Source organism: Nelumbo lutea, chromosome 4 (genome assembly GCF_056320005.1).
Source record: "Nelumbo lutea isolate HS-2025 chromosome 4, American lotus-T2T, whole genome shotgun sequence".
Taxonomy (NCBI): Eukaryota; Viridiplantae; Streptophyta; class Magnoliopsida; order Proteales; family Nelumbonaceae; genus Nelumbo; species Nelumbo lutea.
Window position 1 is genome coordinate 48547048 of NC_142687.1, and position 25212 is coordinate 48572259.

The 25212-nt window shown below is 39.5% G+C and overlaps 1 protein-coding gene and 1 non-coding gene across 2 annotated transcripts in view; both read left to right on the forward strand.

Annotated features, from left to right (window-relative positions):
* The first annotated feature begins 1961 nt into the window (after window positions 1-1961).
* The window catches only part of LOC148855644 (protein S-acyltransferase 8-like), a 29033-nt gene continuing 5782 nt past the window's right edge, over window positions 1962-25212 (forward strand). Inside the window, exons 1-4 of the mRNA XM_088986528.1 lie at window positions 1962-2636; window positions 14712-14897; window positions 21865-22170; window positions 22296-22529. Of these exons, the coding sequence (XP_088842654.1) occupies window positions 2598-2636; window positions 14712-14897; window positions 21865-22170; window positions 22296-22529 (765 nt within the window). The 5' untranslated portion in view covers window positions 1962-2597. The remainder of the gene's footprint in view (window positions 2637-14711; window positions 14898-21864; window positions 22171-22295; window positions 22530-25212) is intronic.
* TRNAP-UGG (transfer RNA proline (anticodon UGG)) lies at window positions 13100-13171 on the forward strand. Its single transcript has one exon. It is a non-coding gene; the product is annotated as a tRNA-Pro (tRNA).

A 25212-nucleotide genomic window follows, 5' to 3' on the forward strand; every position in this document is an offset into this window, starting at 1 on the left:
CGGGAAGTGCTTGATTATTAAGGGCTGAGAGGTTAAGTGTAAGACCATTTAGGATAATACCTGACAGGCTAATCTTGCACCTGCCCACAGTCCCTAGGTTTTTATAAGATGGCTTGGCCCAAGGATTACTTAATGTAAGTGTTGGGCCCATAGGGTCCATGTGATGGGCTTAAGGGGGTCACTGAGTCTTTTAGTGAATTTGGCTGGGCCTTGTAACAAAAGTTGGGCCGAACCCATGTGGCTGGTGTGTAGATCAATGCTTGGGTCCCACGCCATACAAAGAAGCCCAACTGGGCAGCAGATTGGAAACTAGTTAAACACTGAACACTTAATGGGCCAAAAGCCCATTTCAAACTGGGCTGATATGATCACCAGTTCATAGGGCGAATCTGAGATTAGTGTTAGTAAAAGGATTGGGTCTTTGACCTTATCCACTCTAAGAGACCAAATTCAAATTAGATTTGAATCTGGTAACCTCCTGATAAGATCAGGAGTTAACTAACTTAATCTGCAGATAGGATTAAGATTAACCTCTATCCAAATACTGATTTGGATTGGGATAACTCCCAAAATATTGGGAGGTTTCTTAATCAAGAAAAAAGAGGAGAAAACCCTAGTAGAAATATCATATTTCGAACTAGGGGGTTTGAGTAAGCAAGAAAAACATCATGCAATCTGAGATTTGATCTCTCACAGACTCCAGAGAGAAGAGACAGTTCTGCCATCTTCATCCCTGGACTTCTCCTCCTTCAGCCGTCGCCACTACCTGTTGGAAGATTGGATCTTTGCAGCAATAGGAAGTCAAGAAAGCAGTTCTTGACAATAGTCTTGCAAGATAGACAAAAGGATTCAGTGTTCAAGGTTTCTAGAGGGTTCTTGTGAAGAATCCAGTGTGTAGGACGCACTCTACTGGTTCCGTTCCATCCACAGCTGTGTCATCTTCAGCAGGAGCAGATCTTGGTTACTTCTTTGGGCGTGAACACCAACTTTGGGAGATATTATTTCTCCGGATCAGGTATAATCCTTCATGTTTCCTTTTGGTTCAGATCTGGTTTGTTTATGGTTCAAGTAGGATCATTGAATAAAGTATTCTAAATTTAGGGAATATGATTCCTACTTGGAAGAAGGTAGGAATTTTTTTTTGAAATTTGCCCCCCATTCCGCACCCTTCTTGGCGTCCATTAAATGGATCCTACCATTCTTTCACCTGCCAACGAAATACATTCTAACATCCCACCAACATAATCTGACACCACATCTCATACATGACAAGTCCCACTTTTATGGTGGGTCCCAATCTCATGGTGAGATTTGCTGCGTCAGATCTTATTGGTAGGTTGTTGGAACGCGTAGGAGATCCCAACTCCATGGGAAGGTCCGCTTGTTAATTTTGAGAGTGATGGTTCTATTCTGACTTTTATAAAATTTTCAATCCCTCTCTTTGAATGGGGATCAAGAGGTAGGCTTAATCATTTGACTCATGACCAGTCAACTTTGGCTCCTGGGTTTCTATTTTTCAAGTTGTAGTTGAGATGACATCAGCACCTTACATCCACAACTCAGCGTGGAGTGAAAACATTTTCCATCCTTGTCATTGGGAGATATTCCTAATACACGGTTGGTATTCTGTAAGAAACTGTAGTTTGTAGTCATATTCATTGTAGTTTGTAGTCATATGGAACGGGATCTGCTCCTCACTCATGGGCGCCTCATAGACTCATCTACCGTGTATTGAGAACATCTCCCGTGAATAATAACTTACAAATATGAGAGATGTTTCCAATGCATGGTAGGATGTGCGTGTAAGGAACATATACGGTCTCGTAGTCATACACCTATGGTCTAATCTAACCCTTTAAATTGCTACCAACATTATGGGATACAAATCAAATGGTCCAGTTTGGATCCGGTCCGACCAAATCCAACCCGATGAATAATAGCATTCATAGATCCATATCAGTAGGATTTTCAGACTGTGGAACAGACTTCCAAAAGGGGAAAAGAATTAAAAGAAAGGTCCGTTGAGAAGAGAGCTACAGCTGAAACCCAACACCTTTTGCAGAAGTCTTTTGAAAGGAAGAAAAACTGAAAAGAATGGAGTCGTCCCAACTCCCATGCCTTTAAGGGTAAAATGGTCATTTGGTTTAATTAATGGAGAACAGAGTTGAGATGGGAGAAGCGGAAGGACTTTTTTTTTTTTTTTGTTGCTTTTTTTGCTTTTTCTTCCAGCCTATATCCCCGGATTATATCTTTTTTTGTTCGATAATTACATCCCCGGATGATCAGCTAAAATTTTTCTGTAGCTTTCCACAAACGAAACTGCAGTTGGATCGGAAAAGAGGAAGAGAGGGAAAATAATTTCCCCTTCTTTTTCCTCTAGGCTGTATCTCGCATTTAAAGGAACCCGAAAAACCATAGTAAAACCCAACAAACCACCAATCAATCGAGCGTATTGGTTTTTGTTGAACTCCAGCCGCGTTTCTTTTTCTTTTTTTTTTCCCCTTCTTTTTTCCTTTCGCAAATTTCGATGTGGAGAAGTGAACAACCAGAAGTTCCAAATATTCGATTCTCTTCCGGTGTAGTCACAGGGATTTCTCATGGCAAAGCGAGTGTACGAAGTTTGGAAAGGAAGCAATGTAAGTGTCTTTTCAAATTTTCTTTGTTTTTAGTGTTGTTCTTGTTTGATTTTGTCTCTTGGGTATGTACGGATCGAAGTGGGAAATGGTGGGTTTTGATTGTTTTCGTGGTATTTGAATTGGGTTTTGTTGGATTTAGGGGTTTTGCTGGATTTCAGTACTTGGATAGGTTTTCATTTCCGCTCCTTTTGTTGAAGAGTAGGTTGTTTTGTTTGTCTGAAGGGCTTCTTTGTTTATTACTTGAATTGGGTCTTAGTTAAGCGACCTTGCATGTTTAATATTTGGCTTTGTTCCGGAGGAGGATGTCAGTTGTTTGTGTTTGACATTGGCTTTAAATGGTTTTCTACTAGAGGGACTTTTGATGTACATGAAATGTTACCCTGGAGGTCTACAGTAAAATTACTGGAAGAAACTGAGATTGGTGAACATACTGTTAAACTCTTTCCATGGAATCACTGCTTGGCTATGCTGGAATAACTTGGGGGTGGGTGGGTGAGTCTGAACATATTGTTTTTCAAGAAAACAAGTCTGGAGTCTTAGGGTTAGTAGCAATATAGGGGCTATTTTTTTGGGCTAAGTTTTTAAGAGTGGCACTGGGACAGACTAATAGTTTTTGGAATCCTCAATTTATTTCAAAGTTGATGTAGGTTCTGGCAATAGTCTTTATTGTGTAAGCATAGTCTGCAAGAACATTTTATTTTCTTCTATTTTGCAATGCTATTTGCTTGGTTTTTCCTCGATGTTCTTACAAACTGAGCAATGCTCGAGTGCAGTAGTAGGGAGGGTGGAAGAGTGCATAGCGTTTCTTCATTGTCCACCATTTTGGAGTTTATTCTACGTTCAATAGAGTTGTAGTTTTTTTTTCTTTTTTTTTTTTTTTTAATTCTGGTTTATTTCATGTACCTATCCTGGATTTTGATTTCAGCTATCAGGGTGTCAAACTGTTTCTGATATATTATTCTGGAAAGTTCATTAGTGGGTAGAAAACCATGCTTAGTGAATAGGGACCTAGATATGATCGGCTTCCTTGGTTTCAGTGGTTTACTGCATGTAAGGACTAAGAAGAATTATAGTCTGTGAAAGGTTTCAAATGAGTAAAAAATTATGACATATTATAGAGTTGGTGCCTGAACACAGTGGTTCCTTTAGTAGTAAAGGTGATTTACTTAATTATTTTTAAAAGTATCATTATTGCTTTTATTTGCAATAGGGACTAGGGAGGTGAGATGAGTTGCATTATCTCTAGTAAACGAATTTGATATAGATACAATGTATTGGTAGGACTGGAAGTACCAATTGGTGTTTCTTTCCAGATTTGAATTACTTTGCTTTCAATGCCATGGAATGTTTTGAGAAAAGGAAATTGCAGTTGCCTGGAGACATGCACTGAAGTAAAGGTTGTTTGAAGAGGAGATTATTTCTTTCTATAGGAGATCTCTGTTTCATTTTAAGTAGTTGTCAGACTTTAAAGTGGTTATTGCCTCTTTGTGATGGCCTTGTTTCTACTTGATGGCACTATTTGGCTGCATTTAGTTGTTGGAGTAGGTTAAGGTTTCATTTTGTTTTAAATGCTTGTTGTATCACAAATGGTAGGAAAAATATGGCACTTAGTTTAAGCATTTTCTATTTCTTCTTCTTTGAAGTAATTCTAATATGCGAGATCAACCTATAAGTACTTTGAGTTGGTTGTTGAGATCTTCCCTGTTGAAACTAAGTTTCTTGATTTTAGAGAAAATTTCAGTTTTCTTTTCTTAGAAACCATTTAAAAGATATTCCAAAAAGGCACCTAAATGATTATCTTTTTTTTTTATCAATAAATGATTATCTTTTTTGGTAGAAAAGATAATTCATTAAGAACTAAGAAAAACATACAAAGCAACAAGACACAACCCAGACAAGACTGACACAACCAAACTGACCCAGACTCAATACCACCAAGCACTTGACTATTATTATCGAGAATCAACACATGAGCCAACCAAAAAGGAGGCCAACTAAGCACCTCACCTGACTCACTAAAACCTTTCTTAGCAGCAATATGGGCTACACTGTTGCCACCATGATGGGCAAACTTAAATTTAAGATCCAAACTATTACTAAAAGAGAGGATGTTGTGGATAACAAACCAAACATCAAAGGACATCCCAGCTTTTGATTTAACAAAAAAGCAACAACAGACAGGTTATTACATTCCACATCAATATTTAAACAACCCAACTTAGATGCAAAAAAGACACCTAAAAGACACCTTTCTTGACAGCAAAAACCTCAGCTTGTACAGGTGAAGAAGCTTGACACTTTCCAAACTTTGCACCAACCAAAATTTACAAATCATGTGCAACCACACTAAAACTACTATAGGTGGGTCTGATCCGCATAGATGGGCCGACATCTCTATTGGCCACTGGGCATGAGCCAGTCTCGAGGTTTCTTTGAGCTTCGTTCTTTTTCTTTTGATCAATAACAGAAACTTTATTTTGAAGGATAGAAAAGAGAAGATAAACAAATACGGAAGCCAAGGGGAGAGGTAAGCTCTCTCAACCCTCCCCAAAAGAAAAGCAAAAAATTACAAGGAAGGCCAAAAAGATGAACCCTTCCCACCCCCTGTTTGGCTAATGCATCAGCAAAGGAATTAGCACTCCTTTTAACCAACTGCAGTCTCACTTCCATACCCCGGGTCAACCACTTAAATTTCTTTCTTTCCTTCACAAATTCCCACAGCCCATTATCCTTTTTTTCTAACTATCCAATTTCTAGCCTAGAACTACCTTCAATAACCAATTTGTGAATATTTAACTCTTTTGCACTTTTTGCACCTTCCAAGACAGCCAGGACTTTAGTTTTGAGAGAATCTCCTACACCAATTGATTCTGAGAATAATGCAATAAGTTTTCCTTCCTCATTTCTAAAGAATCCTCCAATGCCTAAAGGACTAGGGGCTTCACTACTCCCATCAAAGTTTAGCTTTGTAAACCCACCAGCTGGTGGAGACTAAATGGGATTGATTACAGCCTTATATGGGGTTGATTTAGCCATTTCTTCCCAGTTATTAAGCAAGGCTCCTGTGGATATATCTCAAAGATTTTCAAAGATTTCACCCACTGAACCACCCTAGTAGTGATGAATTCAACAATAGTACTTCTACTCTCCTTGTCAAGGAAAGTCCTTTGATTCCTTTCTTCCCAAACTGTCCAGCAAATAGCAGCTCTAGTGCATCTCATAGATCTTTCCCCATCTTCTTTATCCTACTATCTGTGGAAGAATCAAATAGGCTTTGTATATCTGGTGGAGGAGTCCACCTAGAACCAAACAAAGAGAGAAACCAATCCCAAATAGATATAACAAAATGGTAGGAGATTAATAAGCGGTAGCAAGTGTCACCACTAGTCTTACAAAGTATGCACCAGTTGGGCGACAAGCACTGGGAAAATCTTTTTCTTTGAAGTAGGTCACAGGTTTTAATCTTCCCCAAAATGACTTCCCAACAAAAGGCCCCAATTCTTGGTGGAACTGGTTTACCCCACACTTCCTTAATAGGAAAAGGCAACCCAAGATTGTCAGAAGGTTGAACCAAGGATCTAAAAGGGGGCACAAGAAAAGGAACCAAAGGGTGTTACAGTCCTTCTAGACATGGAGGCTCTACACTGGTTTAAGGGATTTGTGGACAGCTTAATCTTTGCACTGAAGACACCAGGTTGGAGGAGTGAAATGGTCAAAGGCGAAAAGAAATTCATGTTTGAAAACAAAAGTAATAAGAATCGCTGTTTCATTGCACTAACAGAGTTTGGAAAAGGAAAGACAGAAATGATTTGCTTACCGGAGGGAAGAGCAAGACAGGAGTGGTTGATGCTAGCTGCAATGTTAGAAGAGATTACATTAAAGGAAAGGAATAAAAGCCAGTGAGAACAGAAATAAAAACAAACTTTGGAGCAAAAGAGAAAACTGCAACAAAGGTTGGAGACTCAGATCCTAAATTGGAAGATACAGAGACAAGCAACAAAAAAAGAGAGAATGCATCAATGATTGTTCTGGTGTCCGTCTCAAAATTAACGTGGCAAGGAAAGAGAACTGATTGCGGGAAGAGGAAGGTGGTGAAAGCAAAAACTGAAGTAAAAGATTGGAAGAGGATACTAGAAGCAATTATAGAGAAGACTCACTTTGAGTTGCTCCTCACAAAAATATGGTGATTGTTAAGCTTTTTGGACTGCCATTTAACCTCTGGCAGGAACAGATTCTTCACAAAATAGTAGTACTTTGGGGTGGAGTCTTGGAAGCCCATTTTCTGCAAGATCTCCGAGTAGCTAATATCAAGTTCGTGGGGGTGAAACCAGAAAAAAAATCCCTCAAATAGTGGAAATCTTCATTGAAGATTGATGGAGGACAATTTAGGTGGCATCAGTGATTGAAGCGAAATTCTAGTCTTCAGGGATGAAGGAAGAAGAAGATGATGTGGGCGTTTCGATGCCATGTGGAAGGAGTTGGGTGGACCGCCCACAAAGTCAACACGAGAATAAAGTCCTAGAAACTTAAGGGTCGGATGGAATTTGTAGAATGAGCTTCTTTCCATTAAAAGCTGATTTTGCAAATGTTTTTGAATTCAATCCGACAGCCCAGAAGATGACCTATGCACGGGTGTTAAGATCAAGTTCTAATCTTGGCGGTTCACGTGGAGCACAAGATTTAAGTGAAACTTTGGGAAATCGCCAAGTAATTGAATTAAATCAGCGGAGCCCAAGGTGTGGTCAGGTTTTGATGAACTCAGCGAGATACAATGCTCCAACTCGCCAGGATGGGGATCATGTTATCTACTTTCTCAATTCTCACAGCGAGTTGAGACATTCAGTGTATTATGCGAGCAACAAAACAAAGAATAGTAAAGGGCCTTTGAATCTGGACGATAGATTGGATCTATCATTGTCCCAAGCCGAGGTGCTTGTTAGAACTATAGCAAGTGTGTGCTCGGGGTCGTCTCTACAGTGGGTTTCAAGGCCTGAGGTAGCTCAAACAGCTCTGGTTGGAGCAGTAATGAAATGTCCTAATCCTAGGTATACCAGAAGCTATACAGATGATAATGATGAGGTGGATGTTGGCTAGGTGCATTGTGATCAGTTTGATGATGAAGAGTCAGGTTTGGAGGTTGAGTCTTTGGTTGGTAGAGTGGGAGAGGAGGAAGTTGAGGACGAGGAACAAATTAACATTCTAGACACAGGATGGCTGTTTGCTGATATTGAGGAAGAGATGAAGATCTTCTCTTCAGGTCCAATGACAAATGGTGGAGTTGTAGACACAGTGGAGTACAAAGAAGCTGGTGGTGTGGAAAGCCTAAATCTCAACAAGGGAACACTAGAACCAAATTCTAATGCAAGGCAGGGTGTCTATAGGGATGTAGTAGAGGTTTACTTGAGGCCAAGCAAGGGGAATCCGGTGGAAGTGGTCAAAGGTCTTATGCATCTTCAGTTAGCTCCTGAGCAGCAGCCCAATGTGGGGTGAATGGTGAGATCCAAATGCTTGCTCATGGAGAGGCTCCAAGTGTACTTATTCTGGTTGTTTCTTGCCCCCCAATTGTGTCAGGTATCGTTGTCAATTCAGTTTTGGACACTAATGTCTTTTCTATGCTTGAACCTTGTCCTCCAAGTCCACAGGAAGCCATTAAGCCGCAAGCTAAGGATAAGATTGATGGGGTTGGGGAGGGTGGAGAAGTTAGGACCAGAAAGCCGCAAAGGATAAGATAGTGCATTATGTGCAGTACAAGCTTTATGCCCATAATTTAGGCTAGCATTGCTACCTAACCCTCAACTCAATTCCTAATACAACTCAATCATCCAACTCAGTAATGATTCCTAACTCCTAAGTACATTTGAGCTCTGCTAGTCATCTAAGTAGCTAGTCCATCAGCCATATAGTTGCTTGATCTTTGAATCCGGCTGAATGTTGCTCCCTGTTCTCTAAGAAGGTGCTTGGTTCTCTCATTATGTGCCTATACTTTAAGCCAACCCACAATAATCCTTGAATCCCCCTACTACTAGTGGTTTCAAATATTGATTCCTTCCTATTTTTAATCCTTGAAGGGTTGCCGGTAATTCTGCTTTTACCGTGTCTCCAACACCAATAGGTCTTGAGAATGAGGCTTCTGTTGTGCCATTATGGTGTCTAAAAACACCCCATCTCTTTAATTAATGAAACCTCTTGTTGCTGATCCAAAAAAAAAAAAAAGAAAATAAAAACAATTCTAGAGTGCCTACTGCCTAGGGTTACCATAGTGGTATCTATCAAAGTTGAGCTTAATGTGACTTCTAGTTGGGGGGGGGGGCGGCATGGTTGATGAATTGGCGCAAGGGGTTATGTAGAGGAATAGGCAATTTTTGTCGCTCTTTAATCAAATTATCCATAAAGGGCTTAAAAATGGGCAAGGTTTTAACCTAATGGACAAGCTTTATTTTGATATTCTCGACTAAAACCTTTCTAGGTGAAACCTTCTCCTTGAAGATTCTTGTATTTCTCTTTTCCTAAACTGTCCAAAGCATGGCATCCCTAGTTTTTCTCCACCAAATCTTCTTTCTTTCTTTTGGAGGGGAGAAGGAGATTTGAAATAAGCATCTCAAATACCTTGTCAGATCCTACTTCTATCCAAAGAGAGAACAAAAATGTTCCCAAATGCTTGGGATAAAATTGCAGGAAGTTAGTGGTGTATGGTTTCACTAGTTGCCATATGCATTAAGGAAACACTAGTTGGGTCTCCTCCTTTGAAGAATTTCTCACATATTGATTCTTAAATGATAACCTCCCAACAAAATGCCCTAACCTTAAGTGGGATTGGCTTACACCAAATTGCTTTCATTGGAAAAGTACCACCTGGAGAGGAAGAAGAGAGGACTTTGAAAAAAGAGGCACACAAGTATGAAGCAGATGGATCAAGAACCCAAACTCTCCTATGAGGGGAGAAAGGATCAAGGAAAATTCCCTCAAGAAAGGAAATTATGTTTTGTGCAATAGATAGTTCAGAATTCCTCAAATCTCTTCTCAGCCCTACATTCGAGTAAGATGATATGGAGACACAATGAGCAATAGATTTATTCTTAAAAGTGGAGATGGAATATATGGAAGGGTATTTATCTCTTAAAGGCATATCCCCCCACTGTAAATCTTCCTAGAATCTTATTTTGTTTCTAATGAGGCCTATAATGAATGAAGGGCAAGAAAGTTATAAAGACCATGAATGGATTTCTAGGGGGAGGATAGGGTCATATTGGGAGCAATACCCACATCCCAACCATTCTTATCAGAGCCATAAGTGCTATTAATCGATTTATGCCAAAATTAATCAGTGTCCAGCAGATACCTCCACAACATTTCCCTAAAAAAGTGCAATTCCTCTTCAACAAGCCTCTCTCATCAAGTCCTCTTCCTTTTTCCTTTTATATGCTGATCCCAATTGATGAGGTGAGTTATTTTATAATCACCTGGCTGCCATTTCTAAATTCTGACCTCTTACCACTTTAACCGGTACTTTAAAACAGAGAGATAATACACCAATAATCTAGAAAGAGTGGATTTTATTAGAGTTATCCTCCCCCTCAAAGAAATATAGTTCCTCTTCCATGTGGCTTGCTTCTTAGAGAATCTATCAGATATCAGATTCTAGAAATTATGAGACCTGGGATTTCCTCCCTAATGGTAGCCCCAACTAAGTTAAAGGCCATGATGAATCGATGATACTATGCACCCAAAAGCATTAGCATACTTCTTTTCTATCGCCCTGCTCAGATTAATACTAATGGAATTGCTTTTACCCAAGCTTATTTTCGGATTTGAAAACCTGTCCAACACTTATGTAAAAAGCTTTAGGTCAGATTGCCTATTCCCTCGTGTCTGCACATAAAATGATAATGCCATCTGCAAATTGCAGATGAGAGAGAGACCACTACTTCATCCCTTCCTACCTCAATCCTTTCAGTAAACCCCAATGGTTGTCTCTTACGATTAACTGACTCAACACATCAACGACAAGAGTAAAAAGGAATGGGGAAGGGGGTCCCCTTGTTGAAGACCCCTCTTGGCTGGGAGCCTAGGAAAACAATCTTTTGCCAACCCATTAATTAGGATTGAGTAGTGATCTATCCATCATATTGCATGCTTTTTCCATATCCAGTTTGCATAACCATCCCTTCTTCCCTCTTCTTCTAGCTTCCTGAGCAACTTATTGGAAATAAGGATTTGATCTCTAATCTGTCTATCCTGAACAATCACTGCTCGGAAGTGTGAAATAATGGAAGGACCAACTTAATCCTAAGGAAATCAACTTTAGCAATGATCATTTATAGTCAACCAGCAAACTAACAGGCCTGAAATCTCTGGGGTAAGAAAAAGCCAGATGTCGGTGCTAGTGAACCCTTTCCCTTGTTTTCCTACTCTAGAACCAACCAAGGAATACTACTAAAACTCTAACTAGGAAGTAGGAATAGGAGAAATCCTAGGTTTTAGAACTGAGACCTGTTTTTTTGGATCAGCAAAAGGAGATTTTATTAAGGAGATTATAAGGATACATCAAGGTGGAAAAATTCCACCCTGAGCAAACAAAAATTACAATTTTAAACAATTGATGCCTAAAAGCCCCTTATTTAGCTAGAGTATCCACCATCCCATTAGCAGTTCTCCTCACCCATTTAAAATTGACAGTTAGCTTTAGGACTGAGACTTTGATTTAGGACTCAAACAAAATTCCTAATTGACATAGGATTAAGAATATGAGAAATCCTATGTAGACATAGGACTATGACTCTGACCTATTAACATAACTTCTTGACTTGCTAACATAGGATTGAGTACTTCTTTCATTCTTCCTTTGCGTTTTTCTTCTATCTATTCTTACCACTTTTTTTCTCTTTAATTCATTAATTCTTAGATTAATTTCTGATTATTTCTGTTACAAGACCAGTCTCACTCACCTTAACCCTTACCTCTTGTAGTCTTTAAAAGTCTTGGCAGTAACACTCTCCTCTTGAGGGTGTAGCTTTCTTATTGGACATTCCCAAAGTTCTAAGGTCACTTCCAGCTACCCAACATATGAAATATGTTAGTGACTTTAGTAGCCCCACCCATGACATACCAAAGTAACTGGTCATGACTCTAACCCTGAAAAATCCTCAGGTCTAAGGACGAAAAAGTCTCTGCACTTGAGTGATTCATGCTACCAACAATTAAAGAAATCCACATGCCACATGATAATATGGACTCTCACCCCAGTGGTCAAGATATCACTACACCATCTTATGGTAACCATTCATGTTCTGACCATAGACTAGGCTCATCTTAGTTGGGATGCTTTAGGTCTATGAGGATTTTTTTTTAATCAATAACAAGTCTATGAGGAATTGGGTCATTCAGAAGTTCCATTTACCACCCAATGCCTTAACTTTCCAGTCACACATAAGCATTACTTCAGATATCAAAGTCTATTTTTATTGAATGATAATCTAGCTTTAAATGAGCACAAGGAAATCATGTTTCCAATTGAAGAGGGTGTTGGGGGTGTTTTAAGGGATGAGAATGGGATTATAATTGCCTTGTTTTCAGGCCCAATCGAAGAGGGTAACTCTCCTAGAGCTGAGATTTTGGTGGCTCTAGAAGGTGTTCAGATCAGAGAGCCAAGGACTTAAAGTTGAGGAAGTTGATCATCGAAGGAAACTCCAAGTTGGTGGTAGAATGGCTGAAAGGAGATAAAAATGGTTTGTGGCTGTACAGCAATGAGAAGAAGAAATTCCAATGGCTGACAAAAGACATGGAAGTTAAAGTAGTTTGGGTTAAGAGATGTGCTAACTCCTTTGCAGATGGGCTTGCAAAGGAAGGGGTGAGTAGGGAGAACTTGTTTTGGGCTCACATGTAACTTTTTCTGTTTTTTTCTTGCTTCAGGGATATAATAGAGGTTATCTCCTCCCTTTGTACACTTTTTTATTAATTAATGAATCCTTTGTTATTGATAAAAAAATCATGTTTCCAACATACAGTTTTTGATAAATTAATTCGAGCCCAACAACACTTTAAAGCTCTTTAGAATTTCTATAAGATTTAACGTGTCATATGCATATTCTAGAAAAGAGATCAATGGTCCATTAGGGATGTTGAGCAATCCACCAATCAAGCCCATCTCAATTCCTTTATTTTTTTAATGAGTTAACCACATGTATTCATTCAATCATAAAAGAAGAAAACACTGAGGTTTTCACGAGGTTAAAAGGTGGTCTATTCGGAATGGGACCTAACAAGCTCGTCAAAAAACCCAAAGGCATAGTAAAATAATGACAACAAAATTGCACTCAAAAAACTAAGAAAGACGCTTGAATCTGCATTTTGGGTTTGGGTTGGGCTTTCTTTTTGAGTGATTGCTTATCACCTTCCTTGTATCTTCTTTTTGTTTCAATAAATTCTTTTCTTTTACCTTCAAAAAAATGTCCAATGCGCCAGATGGGCATTTGGTCTAGTGGTATGATTCTCGCTTTGGGTGCGAGAGGTCCCGAGTTCGATTCTCGGAATGCCCCTCTTTTATTCTCCCCCTGCTTTGTATATCTCCCCTTGTTCCCCCTCTTTTTCTTAATAAATTATGGTTAAATTTTCTAAAAAAGAAGTCCAATGGAAAAGGAGGGATAAATACAACCAAGGCCAGCTAACCAACTGACAAAAATAAAAATATAAAAAAGTGAATGAAAATTCAGAACCTGACCTTGGAACACCCCAATAATACCCTTGACTTGCTGCCCCTTAGCTAAATTGTCAACAATGGTATTAGCCAATCTGTGAACTCATTTGAATGAGCAATTCAATATGTTCCCTAAAAGTTTAGCCTCCTCAAGCAAACATTTGAACTTCCAAGGTGAATCCTCAGTTCCTTTCTTCCAGTGTTTTAAAAGGCGTGGGAGGCGTACACCTGGAGGCACTCCCAAAACGCCCTGAGGCTTATGCCAGTGGCACTGACACCTCTGAGGCGTACACCTCTTGCGCTTTTTTCATGAGGCGTGCTAGAGGCGTACGCCTCATGCGCCTCATGCACATCTGATATAAAAAGACAGAAAAAAAGGGAAAAGGAAAAAAAAGAAAAGGAAAGGAAAGGAAAGGAAAGGAAAAGAAAGGGAAGGGAAAGAAAAAGAAAGAGAAGAAAAAAAAAAGAGAAAAGGAAAGGAAAGGGAAGGGAAGAAAAGGGAAGAACAGGTAAGGAGAAAGAAAGTGGTTTGCCCCTTCGGCTGGGGGGCTTTGCCTCCGCTTCGACAAGACCCCCCCTTTGAACTAATGTTATGCATCTTTATTCTTCTTAACATAAAAGATTTTTATTAAAATTAAAGAAAAAATGAGATCCCCCCTTCCTCTTCATCCTCCTCCTAACCCCCTTCCTCTTAAGGAGGTTTATGCCTCTTGCATTGTGAACTACGCCTCACGCTTCTAGGTAGTGGAACACCTCGCATCACGCCTCCGCATTTTAAAACATTGCTTTCTTCAGCATCACACTTGTGATTTTTACTGCCAAAACAAAGAGTAGAGGGAATATAATATCCAATCTATGGTGTAATCAGGGATCACACTTTTGGCATGTGGGGCCTATGAAATTTCATAAGAGAGACATGGTCTTAGTGTGTAGATTGAACCTCTTATTTTGTGGGATCTTGATCTGCTAATTTGGCAACCAATAGCCATCCAGACAGGGTGATTCAACAAGTTTCTGTGGTCCTTTTGCTGGGCTAGAAGTTAGATTTTGTATATCTTGCACAAGGTGGGGTATTTCTTTCTTTTGGGATTGGATGCCCTTTTTTTATCTGTTTTCTGGGCTGTGGTGTTTACACTGACCTTTAACTAATCTACATGAATTTCTTTGTTACTAATCAGGACAAAAAAGAAAAGGGATCAGTAGTATGTATGAAATACCGTGCTAAAAATTTTGGATGCATGATCCATGATCTCTTACATGTTTCCAGAAATCTCCTTGTTGATTGTGCTTCAATTTTTATGCACTTTACTGAAGATAAGTTTCTAAGCAGTATATTTTATGCTCTCCTGCATCTAATTTCCATTTTTGTCTGTTTTCTGCAGAAATTCTTATTTGGTGGGAGGCTAATATTTGGACCAGATGCAAGATCAGTTATTGTCACTGTTTTGCTTATTGTTGTTCCTATCACTATCTTCTGCACACTTGTGGCAAGACATCTGCGCCATGAATTTCCAGCATATAATGCAGGATATGCAATTCTGGTGGTAGCAATTGTGTTCACCATCTATGTTAGTTCTTCTGACACCTTGGTCCCATTTGATAGCATTCTGGATTCTAGATTCTTCAAACAATTTTTTTTTATAAGTGTAGATTCTTCAAACAATTTTAGAATCAAATCCTGAAAATTGGATTATAGAATTTAGAATTTTGTTTGGATAACTATAGCTGGGTTTTGATTTTGGAATCTAGAATATCGTTATCATGTTTGGCTGATATTATTATTTCTTTTCTTTTCTTTTTTGGAAATTCTATAACCACATTCTAGTGTATAATAGAAGCCTTTACAGTCAATAGCATAGGTTGTGTCCATATATAAAGTCATTTGCAAGACCTTATGAATGCAAATACATAATAAAAAATTTTTGAAATTAAAATTACCATTCAAGCTATACATTCTAGGAAGAAGAATTAAAGGAGAAGAATTTTGATTCCACGTTTAGACAGTCGAAATGCTTGATACAAAGTCTGAGGCTACATTTTCTTAGGAGTGCAACTGCTGCTCATTTTCTTGAGTACTCTTTGAATTTAGTTATTATCACTTAAATATTTAAGAGATCCCTATCACATTGTCTTTTAATTGGCAATGGTACCACCATAAATGACATCCATTTCTGCATCAAATGGGAATGGTTTTATGGCTTATTATGAATCATTTATTTTTTCTGGGTCTAAATAGTTTCAAATCTCAACATTTGAAATTCAAAGGCCATAATGCCTCAACAGCATCCTGGTCATGGACTAGTATCTCTTAAACCAATCTCATTGTAGTAACCAGAATAAGAAAGAGTGGCTGTGGGCTTTATATCACCAACTTATTTTATATACTTTTTATCAATCATATTTTATTTTAGCTACTTGTTTAAGCATCCAAAAGGAGCCCAATTGATCTATTAGAAACAATTGCTTGTAATTATTAGGAACATTACATTGGTGGGATGTTTAAAGAACTTTAGTTGCTAAATTGACTTTACGCCCTAGGAAAGTTGTGTTGTAACTCAACAGTAATATAATCTTCATGTCATGCTTTAGTAGTGCATTGGAATGGCATGTTAAGAAGAATTTCACTTAACATTTTTTTTTATCAATAACAGAATGTTTTATTAGATTATAAAAATTGTGAAACTTTGAGTACAATAGAGGGGAGGTAAAATATCTTAACTCCCCACAACAGAGAACAAGAAGGAAAGCTAAAAAGTGGCCCAAAACAAAGAATCCTTAAGCACCCCTTGCTTGGCTAACCCATCAGCCATGGAATTAGCACTTTTCTTCACTCAGCTGTACTTCACCTCAATATCCCTACTCAGCCATTTAAATTTTTTCTTTTAATTTCTGTAGCTCCACAAACCATTGCTGTCTTCCTTCAACCACCTAATTACCGCCTCCGAGTCCCCTTCAGTGATCAAGCACCGAATGTTTAATTCTCTTGCTCTTTTGATTCCTTCCAAAGCTGCTAAAATCTCTGCCCTAAGAGAGTCACCTTCACCAATTGGGCCAAAGAACATAGCAAAAATAATCCCAGCCTCATTTTTGAAAATTCCCCCAATCCCAGAAGGTCCAGGATTCCTTAAACTACAACCATCAAAATTTAGTTTCATGAATCCTGAAGGAGGGGGGGGACCAAGAAGGTCTAGAGGTCCTTTTGCATTGAGCCAAGGTAGCAACTTCTTTCCACTTTCTCAAAAGATCAGCCATGGAAACCTCCTAAGATTTCAGCCAATGACCCTTAAGTGTATCGATTCAGTTAAATTCTCCATAGATCTTTCCTTGTCTAAAAAAATTCTAGAGTTCCTCTCTTCCCATACGGACCAGCACACAACTTCTCTAATGCTTCTCCACATGATCTTCCCTCTTTTCTTAGGCCATCTAGAGAATGAGGGAGAGAACAAGCTTTGCAAACTCACGGGGGGATTCCAAGTGCATCCAAACAAGGATGAAGCCCATTCCCAAATAATCTTAGTAACCGGATAAGTAACCATAAGGTGATAAGTCGTTTCCCCATTAGCTTTACAAAGAACACACCTATTGGGAAGTAAGCAAGAATTAGGTCTCTTTCTTTGAAGCAAGTCGGTTGGGTTTTATTCTATCAAGGAAAGTTTCCTAGCAAAAACTACCAACCCGAGGAGGAATGGGTTTACTCCAAATCTCATTAACAGGGAAGGAAAGGCCAGAGGGAGCAGGAGGATGGACCAAGGTCTCAAAAAACGACGCACAAGAGAAGGAACCATTGGAGGATGGGGTCCAAATTCTGGAGTCATCCTTACTCGGGTCCAAGAAAACATTTTCAAGGGTGGCTAGTAGAGATGACAGGCAGCCCAAATCCATATCCCTACCAAGGTCTCAAAAAACGACGCACAAGAGAAGGAACCATTGGAGGATGGGGTCCAAATTCTGGAGTCATCCTTACTTGGGTCCAAGAAAACATTTTCAAGGGTGGCTAGTAGAGATGACAGGCAGCCCAAATCCATATCCCTTATTCTTCTCCTCAACCCTAGATTCCATCCAAAACCGGAATTAGATTCAGAAGGAACTAAGAAAGAAGAAATGGGTTCATTCTTCAAGTCTGACAATGCATATAAGGAGGGAAATTGGTCCATCAGAGATGAGTCCCCAACCTAAGGCTGCTCCTAGAATTTTACGAGATTACCAGAGTTCAGATCATACCTTATCCAAGGGGAGAAAATCGGAAGCAAATCATGAATAGCTTTCCAAGGAGAAACAGTTGTAGTCCTTGCCAAGATTCCTGGATCCCAGTCATTGTCTTCTAGCCCATGTATACTAGCCACAATCTTCGTCCAGAGTTTGTCCCTTTCCATTGGAAACCTCCATAACCATTTCCCCAACAATGCCAAGTTTCTTTTCTTGATATTCCTAATCCCAAGCCCTCCTAACTGCTTGCTTCTAATTACCACCTCCTAACTCACCCTATGGTCTTTCTTCTCTTCTGTTTCCCACAAGAAATCCCTCATTAACTTTTCCACTCTACTTGAGACCTTTGCGGGAATGTTAAATACCGACAGAAAGTAAACAAGAAGGTTAGCTAGGTTAGACCTAATTAAAGTGATTCTCCTCCCTAGAGAAAGATAATTTTTCCTCCATGAGGCAAGCCTTTTCTCAAGTCTTTCCAAAACCGGGTTCCAAAAGTTGTCCTTCATGGGATTATCTCCTAAGGGGAGACCCAAATAAGTCAATGGCCAATCCGAAATTGCACACCCTAATAACCCCGCATATTCACTTACCTCTCTCTCCTCCAAATTCACTCTCACCAAACAGCTCTTATCAAAGTTCACTTTTAGATTGGACATCTGCTCAAATAATTGTATGGCCAATTTCAGGTTCCCTATCCAATTAATGTCCCCACCTTCACAGAAAAGAATTGTGTCATCTGCGAACTATAAGTGTGTTAGTGGTACTTGCACCCTTCCTATTCTCCACCCTTTTACTAAGTTCCTCGCACCAGCTATATGAATCAGTCTACCCAAAACATCTACAACCAGAGTCAATAGGAAGGGGGAGAGTGGGTCTCATTGTCTTATTCCCCTTGAGGCAGGAAAGAAATCCCTTACAGCTCCATTCACCCAGATTGAATAGTGGTAGCTCCTAACACAACCCCAAATCCATTTTCACCATCTGTTTCCAAACCCAAAACTCCTCATCACCTCCGCCAGGAAAGACCAATCAACTAGGTCATAGGCCTTTTCTAAATCTAGTTTGCAGACCGCACCCTTCTTCTTGGACTTCTTAAAACTTTCCAAACTCTCATTTGCAATCAAGATTTGATCAATGATCTGCCTCCCCTTCACAAATGCTCCTTGATTGGGTGCAATAATAGAAGGAAGAACTTTCTTTATTCTTAGAGACAACACTTTTGCAATTACCTTATACAGACTATGCACCAAACTGATAGGTCTAAAATCCTTAGGGTGTGAAGCCTCTTTCTTCTTCAGGATCAAAGCAATAAAAGTGGAGTTTAAGCTCCGATTGATTATTCCCCTCCTATGAAATTCCTCAAAGACCCACATAATATCCTACTTCACAATATCCCAGCAATCCTGATAAAAAGCCATTGTGAATCCATCTGGGCCTGGAGCTTTTGTCCTATCCATCATAAACACTGCCTCCTTGATCTCCTCTATATCAAAAACCTTCTCGGACCCCTCCCTATCCGCTACACTTAGAGTAGGCCAATCCAGCCCTTCCAGTCAAACCCTCACATTTACCAGCCTTCTGAAAATAGATTTAAAATGATTTACAAAGGCCTCTGCTATTTCTGCTTGGTGGGAAATTACTTCACCTTCGACTTCCAATTTTGAAATGAAGTTCTTCCTTCTTCTGCTATTTGCCAAAGAATGGAAAAACCTTGTGTTTCTGTCTCCTTCCTTTAACCATTTGCACCTAGATTTCTGTCTCCAACTTATTTCCTCCTGGAGCAAAAGGTCTTCCATTTGCCTCCTCACACTCCACCTCAACTCTCAGTCTTCCTCTCCAAAGGGACCCCTTACTTCCTTCAAATCCAAGTCCTCTAATTGTTCTAGCAAAGTCTGCTTTCTCTCCTCCAATCTTCCAAACTCCAGCCGGTTCCACTCCTTTATCTTGGATTTTAGAAATTGAAGCTTCTTGTGGAATTTCATACCCTCCCACTCTACTGATAGATTACATTGCTCTCACCAGTCTCTGATTTTCTCAATGAATCCCGGATGAGCAAGCCACATGTTCTCAAACCTAAAGGGGGTAGGTCCATCTCCTCTTAATTCCTCTTTACACATCACTATGGGCCAATGGTCTGAGGTAAGTCTAGGGAGTGCCCTAGAAGTTAGATTCATCCAATGCTCTTCCCAATCTGTTGAAAACAAGAATCTATCTAGCTTGGAGCAAAACGGCCTAGATTGTAGGTTGGACCAGGTGAAATTGTGATTTAGAAGAGGGATTTCTTTAAGCTCAAAGGTGTCCACAAACTGATTGAAATTCCTCATGCTTGTAGTCACCCTCTGACTTGGATTATTAGTTTCCTCTTTGAACCTCACCAAATTAAAATCCCCTCCCATGCACCAGGGTCCTTCCCAGAGGCCCCTAATATCACTCAACTCTTCCCACAGTTTCTTTCTTTGTCTGTAGTCGTTGGGGCCATATACATTTGTTAAGACCCAATCAAAACCATCTGCCACCTGCCTGAATTTCACAGATACTGAGTGATCTCCTATTAATTCCTCGACCCCTACAACCACATCTTCTTTTCACAAAGTTACAATCCAACCTGAAGCTCCCCATGATGGAGAAGTCGCCCACCTTATCCCCCTTGATCTCCACACACCTTTTGTCCATCTACTGTCAAAATCAGATCTCTTAGATTCTTGAATTAACACCACATCCAGGTCAAACTTCTTAATCACCTCTTTGATAGTTGCTCTCTTCCTCGCACTACTCATCCCCCTTACGTTCCAGCTTAGGATCCGCATTTCAAGTTTAGGCTTCAACCCTAACTCACCCGAGATTTATTTAATCCCTTTCCTTCTCTCCCCTCTCACCCCAAACTTCTTGTCCCCCTCAATATCTCTCCTTAACCTCTCAACTTCACACAGTTTTCTTCTTTTAATCTTACTCTCCTTTTTTTGTAGAAAGGCTTTTAGGTCATTTGGGTTCTTAAGTTTACACCATTAAATGTAGGATCGGAACTAAAGACTGTGATGCTTGTGATTATGGATAGAGGTCTATACAGGAGGTTTGCTAGTCAATTTATGAGCGAAGAAGAAGAAAAGGGGAAAGGAAAAATGAAATGAATCCAACTTACATGGAATTTGCCAACACCTGGAAAGACACCATACTACATCTCTACACATGTAGGTGGTTAAAAATCATCAAAACCTTCCTCTTTATCCATCCTTAAAACTAACACCTTTCTGCTCCTGCCTTCGTTAGTTGTAATTTCTCTTTTGCTCCTTGGTACTTGTGCTACTTCTAGATGTACCCCCACAATATCCTCTTTCTTCAAAACATCAAAAAGAATACTCTTTTATAATACTTCAGTATTTCAAATCCTCAAAATCTTAGGGTAGGTATTCCAAATCATCATCTAGGTTTTGTCTCAACTATAGTGTCAGTTAAATGACCATAAGGACCTTGAGAAAAGTTTTAGTGCTTTCTGCCAACCTGACACAATCCTCTTCCTTTATTCAGGCTTGGGACTGGCACTAAAACTTTTCTCAAGGTCCTTATGGTCATTTAACTGACACTATAGTTGAGACAGTGTAAGAGCTATTCAAATCTAAACCAGATCAAAAATATTATTTAGATCAGAACCAGTAGGTGCACATATAACATATTCTAACATATTCATTTGAAACTGTGTTTTATAGATTGCATAGTACATTAATACACATTAAAGCATAATATGAATAGGCTAGAGAGTAGATAAGGAGATGAAAGGGAAGAATAAGAAGAGAAGGGGTAGAGCCACAGATGAAGTGAATCGGTGTTTTATAACCCCTGGAAACAGCCTTTTATGTTTTTGTAAAATCTAGCTGTTTCTTGTGGTGGTTTCCAAAATGAACGCTTAGTCTTATTGAGACATTGGACAGTCATTGCTGGAATTGTATTCTTATCAAAATATAGGTTCTAGTATGCTATTCAAACAGCCCCTTTATGTACCTTTAAGTTGGTATTTATATGCATGTGAACTCATCAAATGACTGCTTAGAACATCATCTACTATGAATCTCTTTGTTTTTGATATTTATACAGTAATTGGTCAATGAGTATTTTCTCTCTAATGAATCATTGTGGTGGCTATGACTGCACTATTTTTCTGTACGGAGAACGTTTTCAAAATCTTCTATTCCTTTCAGATTTTGTTCTTGACATTTTGTTGTTTGTGTGGTCGTTCCTATACCTGCACCATTTATCCCTGTGATGAATTCTTCTTCTATACTTTCTGAGTGTTGTAGGTGGTGTTCATTTAAATCCTTAAACTGTTTTCAACAGGTATTGGGGCTACTTTTTATTACATCAGCCCGGGACCCAGGTATTATTCCACGTGCTTCGCATCCACCTGAGGAAGAGTTCTGTTATGAATCTGCTGCTTCAGTTGAAGCTGGTGGAAGGCAGACACCAAGCTTACAATTCCCTCGGACCAAAGAAGTTATGGTTAATGGCATGCCTGTGAAGGTGAAATATTGTGATACATGTATGCTTTATCGGCCACCCCGTTGCTCCCATTGCTCCATTTGTAATAACTGTGTGGAGCGGTTTGATCACCATTGCCCTTGGGTGGGCCAATGCATTGGAATGGTAAGCTGTTAAATGTATACATTGAAACTTTTCTGATCTGCCACAATGTCTAGTGCTCTGGGCTGTCTCCTTCACTTGTATTATGATCACCATGATAGAAATCTAACTACTTTGTTTATGTGCAGCGCAATTACCGTTACTTCTTCCTGTTTGTTTCTTCTTCAACTATTCTTTGCATCTATGTGTTTGCCATGTCAGCATTGTACATTAAGATCCTCATGGGTGATTATCATGGAACAGTTTGGAAGGCAATGAAAGAATCACCTGCATCAGTGGTGCTCATGGCCTATTGTTTCATTTCTCTATGGTTTGTTGGTGGTCTCACTGGTTTTCACTTATACCTTATAGGCACAAATCAGGTTTGTTTTTCTCATATTTGCACAGTAACCTTGGTTTCTTTTCCTTTTCAATATTTCCCCCTCTTTAATTGCTTTTCAACTTGGATAAGATAACAGGGTATTCATTTATGAGTAAAAATAGAAAGTCAATAGAGGCCCCTTGGCCCAAAAATAAAGTGTGATAAACCATGAAAAACAATGGAAAACTAAGAAAAAAAGGATGGAATAGGAGAAGAGAAGAGAGAAAAGGGGTTCGGTTGTTAGAGTTCTTCTGTGTGTTCAATTCTCTAACATCCGTCCACTCTTTGTTATAAATAAAAAAGACAAATTACAGATATACCCCCACTTAAGTAAAAGACAAAAAACACAAGAAAGAAACAAGTTTGTTTATGGATCTGGCAACTGTAGGTCTGTAGCCCATCTAATGATGTATGGTACTGAGGCTCCTATGAATGGCATAGCCCAAAGTTACATCCTTAAATATAAACAGGCCACAATGTCATAGTTCTCACAATCTTCCTTGTTCTAAGAGAATCTTAAATTCAAGCTCTACCTGGATAAATGGTCAGGTACCAGAAGTTGTCAGAAGACTAGACAGATTTCTTTTCACAGGGGACTTGGCGGAGTATGTGGAAGTAGTACGAGAGGCATTGACAGTGAGCATGTCGGACCATAAACAACCTGTATTTTTAAGGAACTTTGTCGCTGTGAATGAGGCTAGACCTTTTCGATTCGAAAATGAAGGATGGGGCAGTGAACATTAAAGGTTTTAGACCCATAAGTCTAATCGGCAGCCCATATAAGCTATTGGCTAAGGTGCTGTCCAGGAGGTTAAAGGGAGTGTTTCAGGAGGTGGTGGGAGAAACTCAAATGGCCTTTGTGGAGGGGAGGCAGATTTTGGATGGGGTGCTGGTGGTTAGCAAGTGTATTAACTTGAGGTTGAGGAGTGGGAGACTGGTTGAAAAAGCATATGATCATGTGGAGTGGGGCTTTTTGGAGGAGGTGAAAAGATTGATGGGTTTTGGGGAAAAGTGGAGGAGCTAGATGTTTTAATGTGCTTCATCCGTTTCATTCTCTTTAGTCCTCAATGGAGTCTCTACAGAGTTTTTCCAAGCTTCTAGGGTTTGTGGCAAGGGGATCCAATTTCCCCTTTGTTATTTGATTTAGTCATGGAAGTGCTGAATTTGCTCATGGGAAAGGGTGCACGGTTGGGTTGGATTGAAGGTTTTAAAGTGGGTGCTGAAGGTTCCTGTATCACACATCTCCAGTATGTGGATGATACCCTCGTATTCTTTGATGCTTCGGTGGAACAGGTGCTGAGTTTAAGGGCCTTACCAACTAGCTTTGAAATGTTGACAGGCTTGAAGTTAATCTGAAAAAAAAAAGTCGGCTGATTGGTGCGGGGGAAGTAGGAAAGGAAGAGTTGGAGCATTTGGCTACTGTTTTTGATTGCAAGATTGGGCATTTACCCTTCCTTTACTTGGGTTTACTGGTGGGAGCAAGGTTCTTGCAGCTGAAAGTTGGAGGCCAATTGTGGAAAGGGTGGAAAAGAGGCTGCAGTGGTGAAAGGAAAAATATCTTCTTTTGAGGACAGGATTACCCTCATTAGAATTGTTTTCTCGAGTTTGCCGACGTACTACCTATCATTATTGAAAATTCCAGCTAAGGGTGGCTGAGAAAATTGAGAAATTGTAGAGGGATTTTCTATGGGAAGATCGATCAAATAAAATTTTCTATGGAAAGGGGTGGGGAGTCCCAGGACTGGGTTTTAGGAAAACAAGAATATTTAACAAGGATCTCTTGGGTCTGAGAAATAGGTGGACTGGGTTGTGGAGGTTTGCGTCTGAGAAGGATGGTTTGAAGGAAAAAGTAGGGAAAGGTAGGGAAACCTATACAAGGTTTCTATTAGGTTTCCCTACCTTTCCTTCCTTTCCCTACTTTTTCCTTCAAACCAAACATAGCATTAGAGAAGGGTGGTGAGGTTTGGGTGGGTGATGAGGGAGGTCTCAAATTCTTATGGAGTAAGTGTCTGGAAAGGGATTATGCAGTTTGGCCAGAATTTTAGAGACTTAATGAGCTTCAAGGTGGTAGGTGTGAGCAGGAAGTTAGAGAAGATGATGAGAGGTTTTCTTTGGGACTCAAGGGAAGGAAAGAGGGATCATAGGATTGGCTGGGAGGTGGTCAGTAGAGATAAAAATATAGAGGGGTTGGGGAAATAGCTATGGAGAATGCCACAAAATGGGGACAAATAATGGGAAAAGGTGATAGTGAGTATTCATGGACTTTCAGACAACGGTTGGGATGCTGGAGCATTGGCTAGGACAAATCGAGCTTCTCCTTGGAAGATCATCAATACAGTACTACCGCTTTTTCATTCCTTTTACAAGACACAATATTTATAGTGGTAATTGTATTAAATTTTGGGAACATGTTTGGTTGGGGTCTTCCCCTTTGAAGGAACAATTTCCCTCACTTTTTGCACTCACTAGTTTTAAAAATGAGTGTGTTTCTAAATTTCTGGTTCCTTCAAATTCAAGTAATGGCTTTAATTGGGATTTGGGCTTTTGGAGGGGTATAAGAGACTTCAAACTCTAGAATGTATTTGCACTACTTAAACTGTTGGAAGAAGTTTTTCTTGATCCTTTTAAGTCTGATAACTGCATTTGGACATGTACTCCTAGTTCTTTTTCTTGTGCTTCTTTTT